The following is an 18,695-nucleotide window of genomic DNA, read 5'->3' as shown; positions in this document are numbered from 1 at the left end:
TCATTGATCCATTATACGTACTGAAAATTTTTACTCTTAGAGGTTTTATAAGATTTACAAGATCATTTTTAACCTGATATACATTGCCGGATGAGGAAAAAATAATTTTGAAATAAATTCTTTAAGACAAATGAGAAATTCTGGGTAGCTGGAATTGCTATTATAGCTACATTTATCTTAGCAGTTATTGGGAAAAGTGTGCATATGCAATATGTCATATCAATCCATAAAGTAATCCTTATGATCATGAAGGAAGAACTTATTTCCATACTACTGCAGTAGACTAAAACATAATAATATGAATTAGCATTAGAATATAATCTTAACATTCAGCTAATAGTTCAAAGTGCATTTTTAAAAATATGGTAGTCTTTGGAGGACAGTTTGGTAGTAACCTAATCAAATTTAAAAATGTGTTTACCCTTTCACCCTGAAATCCCAGGTCCTGATTATAGAGATATTAACAAATGTTCAAATAGGACTCAAGGACATCCATACAATGCCAATACTTTTCATAATAGTAAATAATTGTGGAAAAAACCTAATCTGAAACTCAGTAAGAGGTAGATATTTTCACAAGAGTCAAACCTTTTATCTAAAAAAATGAAAAAAAATCTTAGAGATTGTCAAAGCTGGAGTGCAATGGCATGATCATAGCTCCACTGTAACATCAAGCTCCTGTGTTCAAACAATCCCCCTGCCTTACCCTCCCCAAGTAGCTAGGATTGCATGCACCATTACACCAGCTACTTTTAAAAATTTTTTGTAGAAACGGTCTCGCTGTGTTACCCAGGCTGGTCTTGAGCTCCTGGCCTCAAGCGATCCTCCTGTCTCAGCCTCCCAAAGCGCTGGGATTACAAGTGTGAGCCACCTCACCCAGCCTAAGATACATTCTTAAGGAAAAAAATAAAATTGTAACGTATGGTCCCATACATTATTTATGTAAATATAAATGGGTTTACATATTTATACATGTAAATATAAATGATTACATATGTAAATTTATAATATAATAGGTAAATATAGATGTTTATGTAAATAAAAATGTGTTTATATAATGTGTGTATATTTTTATGGAAATATTTGCATATATATTGTATATAAATGTAATATTATATGTATATATAAATGTATATGTAAGTATATACAGTAATTCCTCAGTATCCATGGGGGATTGGTTCCAGGATCTCCTTTGGATACCAGAATTTAAGGATGCTCAACTTCCTTATATAAAATGGCTTACTATTTGCATATGACATATACAAGTCCTCCCAGATACTTTAAATCAGCTCTAGATTGCTTACAGCACCTAATACAATGTAAATGCTATGCAAATAGTTGTTTACTGTATTTAGGTAATAATGACCCAAAAAAGGTCTGTAAATCAGTACAGACACAACCATTCATTTTTTTTCAAATATATTCTATCTGCAGTTGATGAATCAACAGATGTGGAACTCACAGATACAGAGGGCTGACTATATACATATATAAACATGTATATAAGTGCATTAAAACTTACACCAAACTCAACATTGAGTTTCTCTGAAGAGAATAAAGAACTGGGTGTAGGGGGTAAGGGGGGAATGCTGAAGAAGCACTGCTCCTTTTTATTTTATATGCTTCTACAGAGCCTGAGTTTTTAAAATAATGACAAAATATAGATTTCTTATAAATAAATAGAAAATAAATATATAAAGATAGACTAATAACAACACCTGAGAGGACTAACAAACACTGTAGATATTGCTTTCGGCTTCTGTTTGATCCATATAAATAATTGATCATTGCTATTTCATTTGTATCAATGAAGAAACAAACATTTGTGTTCTTATTGTTTATAAAAATAGCTGCCATTTATTGAGTGCATCCCTCTTGAGCTAAATCTTCTACAGGCCTTAAATCTATAGGCCTATTGGGTAAAAGCAATTATAATCTCCACTTAGTAGCTGAGGGATCTGAAGCTTAGAAAAATAATTTTTCCAGGTCACATGAAGTATGTGGCAGAGCTGGGTTCTAAAAGCCTATGCTTGTAATTATCTAAATGTTAATATTAATCATTAACATTTATAAGAAAGGTAACATATAAACCTTTTTTGCATATTATTTGATGATAAATAGCCTTTAAAGTAGCAATTATCATCATCTTAATTCGGATGGGAAAACCCTAGAAGTTACTTGCTCTAAATCACACATCTGCAAGTGAACTAGAATATAGATTTTCTGGCTTTGAATGCTAGGACCTTTCTAATTTCCACCAGAGAACCACTGTTTTAGAAGGACCTTGAGAAAATAGAGAACATCCAAAGGGATGCAGCCAAGATACTGAAAGAGAACATGATGTAGAGATACAGATAGGAAAATAGGATACAGAGGCTTCGTGACTTAACGATGAGTTGTTTTCTGATAAAACCGTCATAAATTGAAAATATCACAAGTCAAAAATGCATTTAATATACCTAACCTACCAACAATCATAGCTTGGCCTAGCCTACCTTAAATGTGCTCAGAACACTTACATTAGCCTACAGTTGGGCAAAAGTATCTAATGCAAAGCCTATTCTATAATGAAGTGTTGAATATCTCATGTAATTTATTGAGTACTACACTGAATATGAAAACCAGAGTGGTTGCATGGGTACTTGAAGTATGGTTTCTATTTAATGTGTATTGCCTTTGCACCATCATAACGCCGAAAAATGAAATGTAACCATCGTTGAGAACCATCTCAAAAACCTAAAATACTATATGGAAATAGAGCTAAACTTATTTTATTTGACTTTAATAGAACAAACTCAAAGAGAAAAATATTACAGGAAAATAGATGTTAAATCTTTATGAAGAAAACTTTCTATTTGACCTTTCATAAAGTGAAATGAGCTTCCTCATGAAGTAGTAAGCTTCTCATCACTAAAAGATTCTGAGACTGGATAACTATTTATCTGAGATTCTATAAAAAGGATTATGTAGAAGGTTGAACTAGATGAGCTCTAAAATTCCCTTTAAGATTCTACAGTTTGAAGATTTTGTTAGAGTTCTTTTTTAACTAGCCTTTACCATTTTCCCTCACAGCAAAGCAATAAACAATATGAAATTTATTTTTCTAATATGTATTATACTATTATTAAATGTACAATCTTACCCAAATTCCCTATAGTGTACATATTTGCCTTTCACCCATCTAATGGCATTAGTTTAAAGCCAACTTTAGGTATGCTTGTTTTGGTCACAGTGATGTATTTGGCACCTGTTGTTTCCTTACCTATAGAACAGCTTTCCTGGTAAACCAAGAGGATCGATGAATGCTCTTTCCAGGAGCATCAGTTGGTCATTCATCATTCTCACTGCAATGGGACTTCAAGAAGAACATATACATAATTATAACCCAAACCGCAGAATCATGCTTCAAAATAATATTAAATAAAAACAAGGCTTGGGAAAATATATTTCTAAAATTGATCAGTTTTTAACAAAATGAATATTAACACAGTAATGCTTTACATGGTGAGCTACAAACAGCAGAGTCATCTTTCTAATATTTACAGTCAGCAGAGAGACCTAATGGAAAATCGTTTGTTATATTTTTTTACATCACACACCAATCAAAAAGGACTCAAAGACATTCTACACTTCTTTCTAGGAGGACAGCCAGGCCTCCTGGAAAGGCAGACAAAGTGAGCTATCAAGTTATTCCTGGTAAGTCATTCAGTTCTACTGCTGAAAAAAGGAGCAGATAACAGGCTGGACAACAAAGAGTGAATGAAGGTTTCAGAAGTCTGTAAGGAGGGTAAGAGATAGCTGCACATAATGGATAGGGAATCCCTTGTCACACTCAGACTATCCCTTTGGGGAGTGGAGTAAGTTCCCTGGGCTCCCCTACAATCCAAAGGAGAATGAGGTCCCTTAAAACTACTGATAATAGCTTTCTTCCAATATGGGAAGTAGCAAAGTTTATTCTGATTACGTCTGAAAAAATAAATGTGACATGGACACATCTGTGGATAAATTTATGCTTGTTACATGGTGTTTACTTTGAATATACTTTGAAACTATTTTCAATGTGAAAGTGGCAAGAAATTAAATAAAATGCAAAAAAAATTATCCATGAAAAAAGAATTTCTAAACTGGTACACAGGAGTACTGAACAAAGAACTAGTAAAATATATTACAAACGCACTTAAACTCATAAAGCTATGAATTTACAGCTGTAGTCAGAATTTTCATCATGCAAACTCCTAATGACAGGTACCTTTGGCCCTTGTCTCTTTGGGATGAGTTTTTAGTCTACCATTCAGAGCAGTGCTCCCCAAACTTTATTGTTAGTATAAATCATTGAAGGGCGGGGTGGGGGTGGTAGTTAAAATGCAAAATTCTAATTCAGCATGTCTTGGTTGGGGTCTGATATTTTGCCTTTCTAACAAGTTCTCAGGTACTACTGCTATTGCTGATTTGCAGACTATAATTTGAATAGTAGTGATTTACAGGTTAATGCTAATATGAGTGAAACAGTTCATTCTAGTAACCACATTGCTTTTTTTTTTTAAAGTAGGGATTTGAAACTTACTTGTTAAGATCAACTTGTATAAGTCGTTTATGAAAATCTGAAGCAGCCTCTGAGAAGTTTTTCACAGCAGAAAATAAGGAGTCTTTTTTAAAAATAGAAAAGAAGACGAGAAATTAGCTCATATTTCAGAGGTTCGCTTTCCCACCCTCCCCATTCCAGATTGATATGACCACATAGATGTCGAAGCCATTTTTCTACTGAGTCTTCTTGCAGATCCATGAAAATTAGTAGAAAATATAACAAAGTATATTGTATGAAAACAAAAAATGGTAACATTGTTTCTTAAAGGAAATGACTTTCAAAAATGTAGGACACAAATAATTCCTTAACCCATAGTTTACCAGAAACCCAGAATTCATTTTTTTTATTAATTCATTCATTCATTGGGACAACAACTGTATGCTAGACACTGGATACAGCTATGCATAGGATATGATTCTGTAATTATTACAGGGCAAAAAAAATACCAATTCTTGTTTTCAAATAGTGCATTTAAGATCTTGTTCAACAGGCAACCTGTGACAAACTGATGTAACCAGATACTGAGAAAGAGGATCAGATTTGATCTGGTCAAACTCTTCTTTAATTCACAATGCTTCTGAGGAAAGTGATTAGGTTCTCAGTACAGTCATACCTCAGTATCAGTGAGGCCTGGGTACCAGGATCCCCTGCAGATAACCATATTCCATGGAAGCAACTCCCTTATATAAAATGGCATAGTATTTGCCTGTTACCTACACACATCCTCCTCTATACTTTAAGTCATCTCTAGATTACTTATAATGCCTAATACAATGCCTATATACAACTTCATGTGGATTCAATGTAGTGCTCAGAGCACAACAAATTCAAATTCAACTTTTGCTTTTTTGAAACTTAATGGATTTTTTTTTCTGAATATTTTTGGCTTGCAGTTGGTTGAATACATGGATGCAGAACTCACCAATAGAGGGGTGACTGTATATTATATTTTTATTACAACAATGTATTTATTATTTTCCATATTTTCTACACAGGACTTTAAACATACATTATTGATCTGTTGCTTGCATCAGTCCTGTGGTGCAAGCACATCAGGAGATACGATATTCATTTTATAGATAAAGCACTTACAGCTCAGGATTTCTATTAGGTCACACCTACTGGAAAGAATTTCTATTTCTATTACCTAATTTCTATTAGGTCTGACCTAATAGAAATCCTGAGCTCTAAATGCTTTATCTAGTAAGTGGTACATTCAGTATAAGTATATTCAGTATTCTTAAAAACCTTCTTAGTCCCAGATTTTAGTCCTAAATTTTAGTCCTAGTCTTTTAGTCCTAGATTTTCCTTAAGTTTTAATTGTTGTTTTAAGCCAAGTTCAAACCAAATAATATAATAATAGATAGAATAGAAACTATGAGAAAAGAATGCTGAAAACAGAATTTTAAATTTCAAATGCAGGACAGAAGTCAAGATAGATAACTGAAACGTGTCCTGGGATTTAGTGACACATGTCAATGACGACTTTTGCAAGAGCAGTTTTACTAGAGTAGAAAGGACATAAGACAGCACAGTGGATTGGCTAGTGAGAGGTAAAAAACTATAGACAGGGAGTGTAGATGTATTCATTCATTCATTCATTCATTCATCAATTATACCTTCATTCCTACACTAACACATTTTCTCAGGAACTGTTTCTGCCTGGCACTAAATGAAGAATTTTGATTGTGAAGAAAGTGGGACACATCAGGCAGAAGAAATGTTGTTTTTGAAATAGAAAAGCTATAAGAATAATTAATCTAATGGGTAGTCACCAATAGTAATGGTGACTTTTGAAAATATGACAGGGAAAGGCATTAACAGATCAAACCAGGCCTCTAAGAAGGTAAGTAGGTAGAAGAATTAACCTTGTCTAAAGAGAGCCCTTCCACTGTAACTGTGTGGTTTCTGTCTCTTAATTGGACCCTGACTTATAAAAACTGATAAGAGATCATTCACCAAAAGGAAATCAGGGAATTTAGGAAGACAACTGGATGCTGAATAGCCACAGAACTACCAATGTCCATTTTGCTATAGGCTCTGCTTATTTCCCTGGTTTTATCTCTCCTTATTTCCCCCATCACTGCAGAGATACTCCAATTGTATTGATATAAACACATTTTATTTGCTTCATTTTTTTCTAGACCATAGTATTTGCTATTATTACTAATCCTGTATATAATATTATATAAATATTACTAATCCTTTATATAATATTATATAAATATTACTAATCCTTTATATAATAATATTCAGAAGTTGTTACTATTCCATACCCATTTTCTGTTTTTATAGTACTCTCTACATAGCCCCATAGTAACCTATTATCTGTATATTGCTTTATTCCCCACATGAGACTTTAAGCTTTCTTAGGACTATGACCATGCCTTGTACACATTTATATCTCCCAGATAATAACATAGTACTTGGTACACAGTAGAAACTCAGTGCATATTTGATAATTTGGGTATATACTAAAAATAGGTGCCCCCAAAATAATAAAAGACAATGTTTGTAATAAAACAGTAATAATAGGTAATATTTAATGAGCACTAAGTGCCACCCACCACAGCTTCTATATATTACCAAACTGAATCTCCACAATGATCTTTGAAACATGATATGTTCTTTTTTATCTTTTAATTGTATGAAAGCTAACACATAGAGAAGTTAAGTAACTTTCCCAAGGTCACATAATGAAGAACTGGTAAAGCTAGTATCTGAACCAGGCAAACCACTTCCAAACTCAATCCTCAATGCTACTACATACACTGCATTATGAGTCATCCTTGCTGTATAGGAGATGCACAGTGCAGAAGAGCAACCACTAAACAGTCATTAATAAAAGAATACTTATAACCACGGAAAAAATGTTTCATATAGACAAACTCTAAAAGATATATGCAGTAATAATCATTTTGTTGACATTAAAAATACATATGTAATAGTATTTGTGGCTTTCTCAATCTTTTGCAAATAATGTTACATTTTTCTAATATTGTTTCTATAACAGTAAATTTTTTTTTTTTTTTTTTGAGAACTTGCTCTGTCGCCCAGGCTGGAGTGCAGTGGCGCAATCTCAGCTCACTGCAAGCTCTGCCTACCAGGTTCACGCCATTCTCCTGCCTCAGCCTCCCGAGTAGCTGAGACTACAGGCACCCACCACCATGCCCAGCTAGTTTTTTGTATTTTCAGTAGAGACGCGGTTTCACCGTGTTAGCCAGAATGGTCTCGATCTCCTGACCTCGTGATCTGCCCGCCTCAGCCTCCCAAAGTGCTGGGATTACAGGCGTGAGCCACCGCACCCAGCCAGTAAAAATGTTTTTAAAGCCATAATACAGGAAAAATGTTTACCATCCCAATGTTTGTGGTAATAACTCAGCCATAATGGATTCATTCTATACATGCCAGATTAAATCAGATTCTTTAATAGGTGTTTGTTTAAAGTTTCTGTGTAGAAGTCAAAATAAGTAAGGCAAATATGTATTCTAGGATGAAACAATATGCATTCATCATCATAGGACATAACATCTTAAAGCTCTAACTTAAAGATTGTAAAATATCTGCTCAACTATTTCTTACCAAATGATACTCCATGGTCTGTCAATTGTTGGTCATGTTTCTTAGATAGATTATAGATACTTGCTGCATAGGTTTTCAAAGCTTCTGCATAGTCTTGAATATTAAAAGGAATGATTTTAGAATCCACAAGCTCATATACCAGTGCTCCTCGTAATTGAGCCACAGAAAGTTGTTTTTTAAATGTGGGGTCATAAAATTTCTCTACCAATTCAAATGTCTCATAAATTGTGTGGTACACCGGGTAGCTGCTGTACTTATCTGTTTTCTGAAAAAAAAAAAGAGGAGAGGCAAGTATAAATAAACATTAAATATTCAAGTTATAATATTTTTATGTAAGCATAAAAATAACTATAGAAAAAATACAACCAGCCAGGCATGGTGGCTCACATCTGTAATCCTAGCATTTTGGGAAGCCAAGGCAGGTGGATTGCCTGAGCTCAGGAGTTCAAGAGCAGCCTGGGCAACATGGAGAAACCCTGTCTCTACTAAAAATACAAAAAAAAAAAAAAAAAAAAAAAAACAAGAAAAAGAAAAAATACAACCATATAACACCCTGAGTTTTACCACAATGAGGCAAAACGCTAATAACGAAAACACTATAGCCAAATATTCACTGGTTTTAAATTTTTTCTCATTATTTGTTTTATAATTTATGTAACCTTCATTCAAGATGCTACACCTTGAACATTTTCTCCTTGTATCTTCGATAACTAAAATTAGGGAATACATATTCAAATTGCACCTCAGCATAGTTCAAAGTTATCTATCAATTGATTGGTAAAAAAAAAAAAAAAAAGGTTCTGGGCAGCTAAGTACACAGCTTAAGGATGATTTATTTAAGTAACTTCCCTTCCTTCTCAAACAGTATATATCTAAATGTCATTTAAACTTTATTACATAATTAAGGTACCATTATGAATATGAATTATTACATAGTAGTATCCCGTATAAATATTCTTTTTAGTTCTTCGGTCTGCCTATTCTAATTTTAGTTTTTATTATTTGCCACCTTGTATGGCTATCGTTCTTACTGCTGTTAGTATCACTAAAAAGCAATCTCCTTATCAGTCCTTCTCCTTCTATCTAATTATCTGCTTCTAATCTAAAGTGGTCTTAGAAACTAGATAACTTTGAGCAAATTACAGAAGACAGAGTATAAAAGTGAACAGGCCTTGACAAAGAGTTAAAACACATCATTTATGTATTAATTGTAATGAATGTAAGCATTCTGAGTTTATCTATTTTGGGTTACTCTGGAGTTGCTTTTATTTCTTTGTTCTTTGTTGTATTCTGAACAGTCAGATTTGCAAGTGATATACATATAATGGGCAAGCAAGATTTAGGTGTACTGTAATTATGATTTGAAGATTGATTAAAATCTATGACAAATCTGTGTCTGCTACTGTGATCTTCAATTTGGTTTATGAAATAATTTATAACATTGATGAGCAAACATGGTATATATTGGTTATATCCAAGTACCTGCATATCATCAGGATGTCTGTGTGACAGTAGTGCAAAGCAGTCAGTGCAGAACAGAAAAGGGGATCAAGTTAAAAGAGAAACTTGCTTTATTTCCCAACCAAGAACCCTTGACTCAGGTGACAGGCAGAAGTGGCAATATGAAGAGGAGCTACCAACAATAATGAATCTTACCCTAATGCTCCTCTTGACCAAAATATGTTCTCCAACTGCATTTATCCTCATGAAAAGTACATCAGAGCCTGCAAGACTAGTCTAGAGAATGAGAGTTTTCTGAGAAATCAGGAAAAGGATGTGAACTACTTAGTACTGATTAACCAGATAAGTGTCTGGCATTACTCTGTGAATCACCATTTATTTGATTAACCCTAACAATGAAATTTTCACAAAATTACTCAAATTGCTTCCTTGTCCATCTGGAAAGGGACATGCAGTCTATCTCTATCCCTGGGAACTCTTCCCAGGCCACATCCACCAGGTGTCTGGTGCCAAACAACTCAGTGACATTCTTCGCCAAAGGACTGTAGATGAAATGTTATATATTCAAAATGATAAAATGGCTTACCTTATTCTTAGTGTAACGGGCTCTGCCTGAAGCAATTCCAAGTCTCTGAAAATAAGCTTCAAAGTCACTTCCAGATCCCAGCTTATTGATTCTAGATGTAGAATGCAATCCACACACACACACACAAACAAGTAAATGATACAAAGTTAAATAGATGGGACAAGGAATCCTGCCCCAAGAATAGCAAGGAATTATATATTACATTTATAAGAATTTAAAAAAGGTCAACCACCCTCAAGACGTTTTCCCATAATCTGCAGGAAAATTGCTGTAAAATTAAAAGTAATGCTGAAAATTAAAAATAATGTCAAAAACTGCAAATACTTTTGCACCAACCTATAACAAGAATTGGGTCGTGCCACCAAAGACTGCATCTTGTGATGATGCTCTCCATCATATTTTCAGCATTTACATTTTTGTTTAGAGGGGAAAACAATGAAGACGTGGGCCCTGCCCTCAGAGAACTATCATCTAGTAAGAAAACTGCCATAAAAAAATCTACTTTTAAAATCATGAAGAATATAAGTGTGCCTTATTTCATTTTAGAAATAAATCTAATTATAATTTATTTCTTTGCATATGATTAGGAAACCTCTGTTCATCTATCACATATATATGCATATACATAAATAAGATGTAAGGAACCCAGGAGGCGGAGCTTGCAGTGAGCCGAGATCGCGCCACTGCACTCCAGCCTGGGCGACAGAGCGAGACTCCGTCTCAAAAAAAAAAAAAAAAAAAAAAAAAGACATGAAAATTTTTAGTAAAATAATGGTAAGTCATGAAAGCAGAATATAAAATTGCATGTTCATTAATAACATAACTGTTTATTTCCAAACTATTAGGTTAGTAGATATGTTTTTGAGACTGACCTCTTCAATGTTTTAGAAATCATTTTTGTATTTTACTATTTTTGTTGAATTGGCATGTGAAAGTTTTATAATGGACCCACATTCAAACTTTCACAAGACTGATTTGAAATGAGGAATAAAGCTATAAACTGTTACTATTATTTGCTTGTACACGTTGAGTATCCCATATGAAATGCTTGGGACCAGAAATATTTTGGGCTTCAGATTTTTTTCCAACTATGAATATTTACATATATGCAATGAGATATCTTGGGGATGGGGCCCAAGTCTAAACATAAAATTCATTTATGTTTCATATGTATCTTATATACATAGCCTGAACTTAATTTTAAGTAATATTTTAAATAATTTTGTGCATGAAACGAAGTTTGTGTTAAGTGCTATAAGGTGTGGAATTTTCCACTTGTGACATCATGTTGGTGCTCAAAAAGTTTTGGATATTGGAGCACTTCAGATTTCAGATTTTTGAGTTAGGAATGCTCAGTCTGTATTAAAAATGGCACTACAGTAGAAAACAAATATATACTTTTTATTACATAATGTTTAGAAAAAAGAAAATAAAAACAAATAAATATAAATTTAAGAAAGCTGCTGTAGCATGAATGAGATGACATAAAAAATAAAATAATATTTATATAAATTCTAAATCACAGGTAAAGACACAATTTGGTGGTTACTGATAATGTTCCTTAATAAATTTACAAGCAAATAATCTAGCATTTGTCTTTTCATTATTATCATCTGAAGTTATATTATATATTAATACACCTAATACATATCTAAATGAAATTTTAAGCAAGAATGCCAACTAATGGCTAATAATGTAGCGAAACTATTTTGGCTAAAAATTTGCAAAACTAGATCTAATTGTGCTCTAATATAGACTGAAAGACTTCGCATGCTGGCTAATCAGCAAAACAAAACTGGATAGAAGAATTCTTTTTTTTTTTTTTTTTTTTTTTTTGAGATGGAGTTTCACTCTTGTTGCCCAGGTTGGAATGCAATGGCACGATCTCGGCTCACTGCAACCTCTGCCTCCCGGGTTCAAGCAATTCTCCTGCCTCAGCCCCCTGAGTGACTGGGATTACAAGTGCCCGCTACCATGACCGGCTAATTTTGTATTTTTAGTAGAGACAGGGTTTCGCCATGTTGGCCAGGCTGGTCTCCAATGCCTGACCTCAGGTGATCCACCTGCCTCGGCCTCCCGAAGTGCTGGGATTATAGGCGTGAGCTACTGTGCTCGGCCAGGAATTCTTCATTATCTTTTCTTGGCTTAAATTATTGATGAGACGCTTGAGAATTTCATGCTTGGAGAAACAAGAGGCAGAGGGGAATTCATAATTTATCCTAGAGTAGAAAAGGTGCATATCAGTAACTTACCTAGGCAAATTTTTATTTTCAGGTGAAGGGTCTTTTTCCAACCAGCTTTCATACAGTGATTTACTCTCAAACCCATCATCAGGGCTGGGGATCTGGAAAGAGAAATCAAATACTGGAAATTAGGGGTAGAAGCAACTACATTTATGCCAAAATAAAACTATATATTATTTGTCATCAACTTCTACTTTTAATAACATATGTACATATATTTATACATATGTATATGTTTTATAGAAAAATTATATTTTTGCAAATGGCAAGAGATAAATCTAGCCCAAATTATTTTTTATTCATGATGTCTACCTGTGTTGGTAATTTTGCCATATACCTAAGATGTAATTTCCTGCTTATTTTGGTAAACTTTTAAATAGAACTTAAAATCTTTACAAATGCCATTTTAATTAATGTTTGGCAGCTTAGATTTCTTTTAGTGGGAAGACACTGGAGAAAACTTCAGATATAACATTTGCTTTTGTAAATTATTTTTGCCTAATAAGACCTATAAAGAGGTCTCAGAACAATAGAGGTGACATAATTTCAAGCTCAGATTCTTAACCTATAAGTCTTGGTTTTGCAGGGCAGGCAGGGGTTAGTGCTGGGACTATTCTTTTAGACAGTCTTATTATGTTTAAACAAAGTTAAAATTTTATGGATTTTTAAAAAAACTCTACATAACCTCAGATTTCTACTTGGGAATTTTTAAGAGCTCGTGTGTGTGTGTGTGTGTGTGTGTGTATACATTTTTACTCCTTTCATTAAAAGTACATGTACAAACTTATACTTGCCTTGTCTTTTGACACTCTAAGAAGAGCAGAGCCATGTGGTGAAAACATTGTGGACTGTGGAGTCCAATTGGTCTATTTTAAATCTAGACTACTACACATATTAACTATATTTTGTTTTCTTGTTTGTTTATAACCCTGATTTGCTCAAAAATACACCCAAGGCAGACCCTACTTAAGTAACTGTGAAAGCATTATAACTTGGTGTATTTGTTCCCCTCTTTGAACCTTAGTCTTCTCACCTGTAAAACTGGGGATAATGGTACCTTTCTGAATATAAACATCTGGTATTTTCTCTGGCCTTTAGACAGAGTTGGTTATTCTAACTTCTGTGCCACTATGCTTAATTTTTCTATAGATATTTACTAAGCACTGAACTCAGAAAAGAGATGCGGAAACAGAGACATTCTTGGACCCCACAATGAAATCTAATCGGGGATACACACACCAAACAAATTTTGTAATACAAAATTATAATAAGCAGTTTAAAAGAAACTATCAAAGTGCTATAAAGAGATGTGGGGATGAGAGATAGATATGTCTCGAAGTAAGGGCTTTCTGAGAAAATGGCAATTAAATTTAAGAGCATCTAATAAAGATGTTGGGTATTGGCACATGTTTTTGAACAAATTCCCTGTTTCAATCTCACCCCACTTATTTAGAGGCACAAATGTGTTGTGTTTACTGATAACACAAGCCCTCATCAGCCTTCAAGTAGAAGGTAACAGTGGTGAATCCACTGCCATCCACAGAGTAATGGTAGGGCTGGGAAGTTGTCACTTGCCCTTAGCTTTGTATGAATGAGATGATATTTTATGACTGCATAGAGGGTCCACAGCTTAGAAAGTCTTGGCACTCTACACCCTTCCTCACCAACATGAGGCAGCTGCAGAGATGTTCTGCTCATTTCTAGCCAGCTGACTGGGTTCTACTCTCTACTCTGCTCCTGCAAATTTACAATGGTTGAGAGAGATTCTGTTCCAGTTCCTACATCCTGCTTGGATTGAACTCCCAGTAAAACCCTCTTCATTTTCTGAATCATACTGTCCCCATAGTAGTGCTAATCAGAAATCATGTCCCGTTGGCCTAGAAAATCCAGATCAGCTTTCTTTCTTTCTTTCTTTCTTTTCTTTCTTTTTTTGTCAGGATTTCTATGGCTTACACTCCTGGGCTCAGGTGATCCTACTGCCTCAGCTGGAACTATAGGCATGTGCCACCACACTCGGCTAGATGAGTCTTACCTCAGCTACATGCATTGTCACAATTGATAGCCCTCCTCGTATTTAGCAACACTTTGCCCCATTTCTTGCTGCATCTGGCAGCTGCCCTTCTCTCCAAGCTCAGCCTTGTCTCTCACCCCTACACTATCCTCAAGTCACCAATATGGCTTGACTATTTGTGCTAACACACACTAGGGATTAATAAAATTGTAATAATCAGTTTACAGGAGAGTAAAAACAAGTCTCCTTTGTCTACTGGGTCTTAGCATGCCCACAGATAAGAATTTATCTTTGTACAAAGAGGCACAGATGTCAACTTCTCCCTTATCAACCACCAAATTCTTATCATTCCTGACATCAAGGCCGGGGATCATCTCTCTAGGACAGCACAAATCATAAATTCCTGTTCCAAAAAGGGTTCTCTCAGTAAAGATTTTCTTTTCAGCTTACTTTTAGATAAGATGCTTTTATAGAACATTCCAATGAAAGGATCAAAGACATCAGCTACCCAAGATGGTGAGAGCATTGTGATGAGGAAAATGAGAGGAGTTTCATTTGGAAAACTAGTTTTTAAAGACATGAACAGTAAAAAGAGAGGGGTAAGATTAAGGGACGAAATATTAATAGTACCCAGAGAGAAGTGATATCTATTTCATATTGTTATCTAAGGCTGACCTTGAAGCAAACATTTCCACAGGTAAATTCTTTGGCAAGGAACTATTTAAATGATGTTCACAGATATTAAATGAGTAGATTATATAAGTTTTAGAGATTCAGAGTCCTTTAGATTTTAGAGTTCTTAAAATATCTATAACTCATTTAATATTTATAAATTACCGGGAGATTAGCAAGCCTGCAGAATTATTTCCATTTTGCCTTTAGACTTGCAACTACTTAATGTATTCACTACACTGACATAAAACAATGAACAACCTTGTTAGAAATTCTTTAATGATTTCTCCATAACAGATTTCTGAACTCCTTGGCCCATTGGTTATGCCTCATTTCTTACCATCTTTCCCACCGACGCCTTTGGCTTCGCCATGCTGAGCTACCTTCAGATCAGGAAATACGTTCTTTTAAACCTCCACATCTTTTTTAGATACTGTCTCCTCTGCTTAGAATGCCCTCTCCCTTACTTCTACATCCCTTCATTTGACAGTCCAAACATCAGTGACTCTGCAAACGTCCTCTTATGCTCCTCAACTTCCCCCAGCCACCCCAGGATTTAATATTCTCTATTCCATAACTGTTCTCCATCATACATAGTATCAAATATTCTAGTGAATTCTAATTCCTCATTTACCAATCTGTGTCCTCTCTAGATTACAAAGTCTTCGAATTCAGTGACCTTGTCCCCTTATCACTATTGCTGCTATAATTCATATTGTAGAACCTGACATATAGTGACCACTCAGTGAATATTTGTTGAATGAATGAATGAGTAGCTAAGACAGTTTTTGAATTGTATGCCTTTCTATTCCAACTCAGTGTTCTTTCTGCTATATCAAATACCTCTGCCAGATAAATACGTGTTACAACTATTTATGCAATTATTAATAACTATTACTAGAACAAAGAAGCTGGTGATAATATCTTCTTAGTTATGTCATATAGGTAAATGGCATATTAAAGATTTTGTTTTGACTTGTTTATATGATTCTATTATGTTCTCTTACCAGCTTAAAAATAAGTACCATTAATTTAGGGGGAACACATGTTATTGATTTATCCATTCAAAAGAAAACATATGAAGACACATTTCCTTATATACCTCTTTTGTCAGTTTATACACTAATTGGTAAAGAAGGGGAGTACAGTCAACTCTGAGAGTATAATTGCCTGAAAAATAAATAAGACACAGAGTATTATTTCATACTTCTAAATGAAATTCCATTTGTTTAATTCTAACTTTATTTTCTAATTTTAAACAAGATATAATGATCTTCAAATCAAAGATTTTATTCCCAAAGAATAAAACAGGGTGGAAATAGTTCTTCAGGAGCAAGAGAGCCTGCACCAAATATTTTGAATAGTAGAAGGTCTTGGTGGACTTTGGTTGCTAAGGCAGCAGCTGTCACAGTGATTATAAGGGTCATTCTCATGGCAGCAATTCTTAGGGGCACTTTGGCAAAGGAAGTGGTAAGTCTGTAGCATTAATTTTTTACTTGTTTCATTCTATGCAATAGTATATATCAAGATATTAGACAAAGCCATGTCAGTAATTATGTTCTAACGTTTATTTAGAAATAATCACAATGCAATGAAAGCCTAGAGACACAAATCTCTTCATTTTCTGAATCATACTGTCTCCATAGTAGTGCTAATCAGAAATCAAGTCCTGTTGGCGTAGACAATCCAGATCAGTTTTTTTTTCTTTTTTTTCTTTCTTTTTTTTTTTTTTTTTTTTTTTGAGAGTCAGGGTCTCTCTATGGCTTACACTCCTGGGCTCAGGTGATCCTGAGCTAGATTCAATAGGAGTTTGTAGTTCCAAAGGAGTAAGTGAGTACACTTACTTCAAATTTGTTACAACAAATACAGGAAATATTTCTACACAGAATAGTCTGCTAAACCTTTCTTCTGAACTGTTTTAGCCAAATTCCATTAATATCTTTATCGAGAAAATATGTGGTTAATACTAGAGTTTTAAGTAGTAATATAAACAAATAGTAAATATATCAAAGAAATTAAAAGCAATAGCTTAGTTATGAATCATATCAATTCATATGAATCCTAGTTATTTTCTCTGTGGCAAAATGAAAAATAAAGGTATTACTGAGGCATCTCATAGGAAGGGGATATCTGAGGCGCTTAATAAGCTAGAATTTATAGTCTTAATAGATGGTATTCTACTCCATAATAAAAGTTACTTGAAGTAAAATTTCCTTTCTGAAAATTTCACTTCAAATTGAAATAAAATTTACCTTCTATAGATGAATCCGAGTTGATATAAGCAATGCTTCTCTCCTGGAGTATTTTGACATTCTCCTGTAGTTGAAGCAAAGTTGTTACTTAATTCACATTACTTACAGTTGTGAAAATGTAAACAAAATAAGCAAATTAATTTCGTGGAAAAGCGGTTTACAAGTATCTTTCACAATTAAATAGCTAGGTCCATCTGTGACCCTAATTTCTGAGAAAATGCAGAAAACCAGTTGGTTAACAACAACAATTACGCAATTAATATAAGAATTAAGGATACTATGAAGCAATAGCTACTGTTTATAGCAATAGCAGAGAGCCCGAAGAAAAAAAAATATTTTCAAAGTGTGGTTCCTTGATTCCCTGCATCAGACTATGCAGGGATGTGGCTCCCATATTCTAAGGCCCTGCCCTAGATCTACTGAATCAGAACTCACAGTGAGGCTAGAAGTGAGGCGCGGAAATCTGTATTTTATTATTTTACTTTATTTTAGAGACAGAGACTCACTCTGTTGCCCAGGCTGGAGTGCAGCGGCACGATCTCAGCTCACTGCAACCACTGCCTCCCAGGTTCAAACAATTCTCTTGCCTCAGCCTCCGGAGTACCCGGGATTACAGGTGTGCGCCACTGTGTCCAGAATTGGTGGGTTCTTGGTCTCATTGACTTCAAGAATGAAGCCGCGGACCCTCGCGGTGAGTGTCACTGTTCTTAAAGGCGGCGTGTGTCCGGAGTTTATTCCTTCTGATGTTCGGATGTGTTCAGAGTTTCTTCCTTCTGGTGGGTTTGTGGTTTCGCTGGCTCAGTAAGTGAAGCTGCAGACCTTCACGGTGAGTGTTACAACTCTTAAGGCGGCGTATCTGGAGTTGTTCCTTCCTCCCGGTGGGTTCGTGGTCTCACTAGCTTCACGAGTAAAGCTGCAGACCTTCGAGGTGAGTGCTATAACTCATAAAGGCAGTGTGGACCCAAGGAGTGAGCAGCAGCAACATTGCAAAGAGCAAAACAACAAACTTCCCAGGATGTGAAAAGAGACCCCAGAGGGTTGTCACTGCTGCTCCGGCAGCCTGCTTTTATTCTCTTATCTGACCCCACCCACATCCTGCTGATTGGTCCATTTTACAGAGAGCCGATTGGTCTGTTTTACAGAGAGCCGATTGCTCCGTTTTGACAGGGTGCTGATTGGTGCGTTTACAATCCCTGAGCTACACACAAAAGTTCTCCACGTCCCCACTAGATTAGCTAGAAATAGAGTGTGGATTGGTGCATTCACAAACCCTGAGCTAGACACAGGGTGCTGATTGGTGTGT

At 34.9% G+C, this 18,695-nt stretch overlaps 1 protein-coding gene across 11 annotated transcripts in view; it reads right to left on the bottom strand.

Moving 5' to 3' along the window:
* The window catches only part of NAALAD2 (N-acetylated alpha-linked acidic dipeptidase 2), an 80,548-nt gene that overhangs the window by 4,882 nt on the left and 56,971 nt on the right, over positions 1–18,695 (bottom strand). For all 11 annotated transcript variants that reach the window (XM_063784385.1, XM_063784387.1, XM_063784384.1 and 8 more), the window contains 7 exons: positions 17,393–17,456; positions 16,243–16,310; positions 12,467–12,558; positions 10,215–10,305; positions 8,168–8,432; positions 4,565–4,646; positions 3,263–3,355 (listed from right to left, as the gene is read on the bottom strand). In XM_063784385.1, the coding sequence (XP_063640455.1) occupies positions 3,263–3,355; positions 4,565–4,646; positions 8,168–8,432; positions 10,215–10,305; positions 12,467–12,558; positions 16,243–16,310; positions 17,393–17,456 (755 nt within the window). The remainder of the gene's footprint in view (positions 1–3,262; positions 3,356–4,564; positions 4,647–8,167; positions 8,433–10,214; positions 10,306–12,466; positions 12,559–16,242; positions 16,311–17,392; positions 17,457–18,695) is intronic.

The sequence above is a fragment of the Pan troglodytes genome, chromosome 9 (genome assembly GCF_028858775.2).
Source record: "Pan troglodytes isolate AG18354 chromosome 9, NHGRI_mPanTro3-v2.0_pri, whole genome shotgun sequence".
NCBI classification, from domain to species: Eukaryota; Metazoa; Chordata; class Mammalia; order Primates; family Hominidae; genus Pan; species Pan troglodytes.
This window is presented reverse-complemented; position numbering and strand designations above follow the sequence as displayed.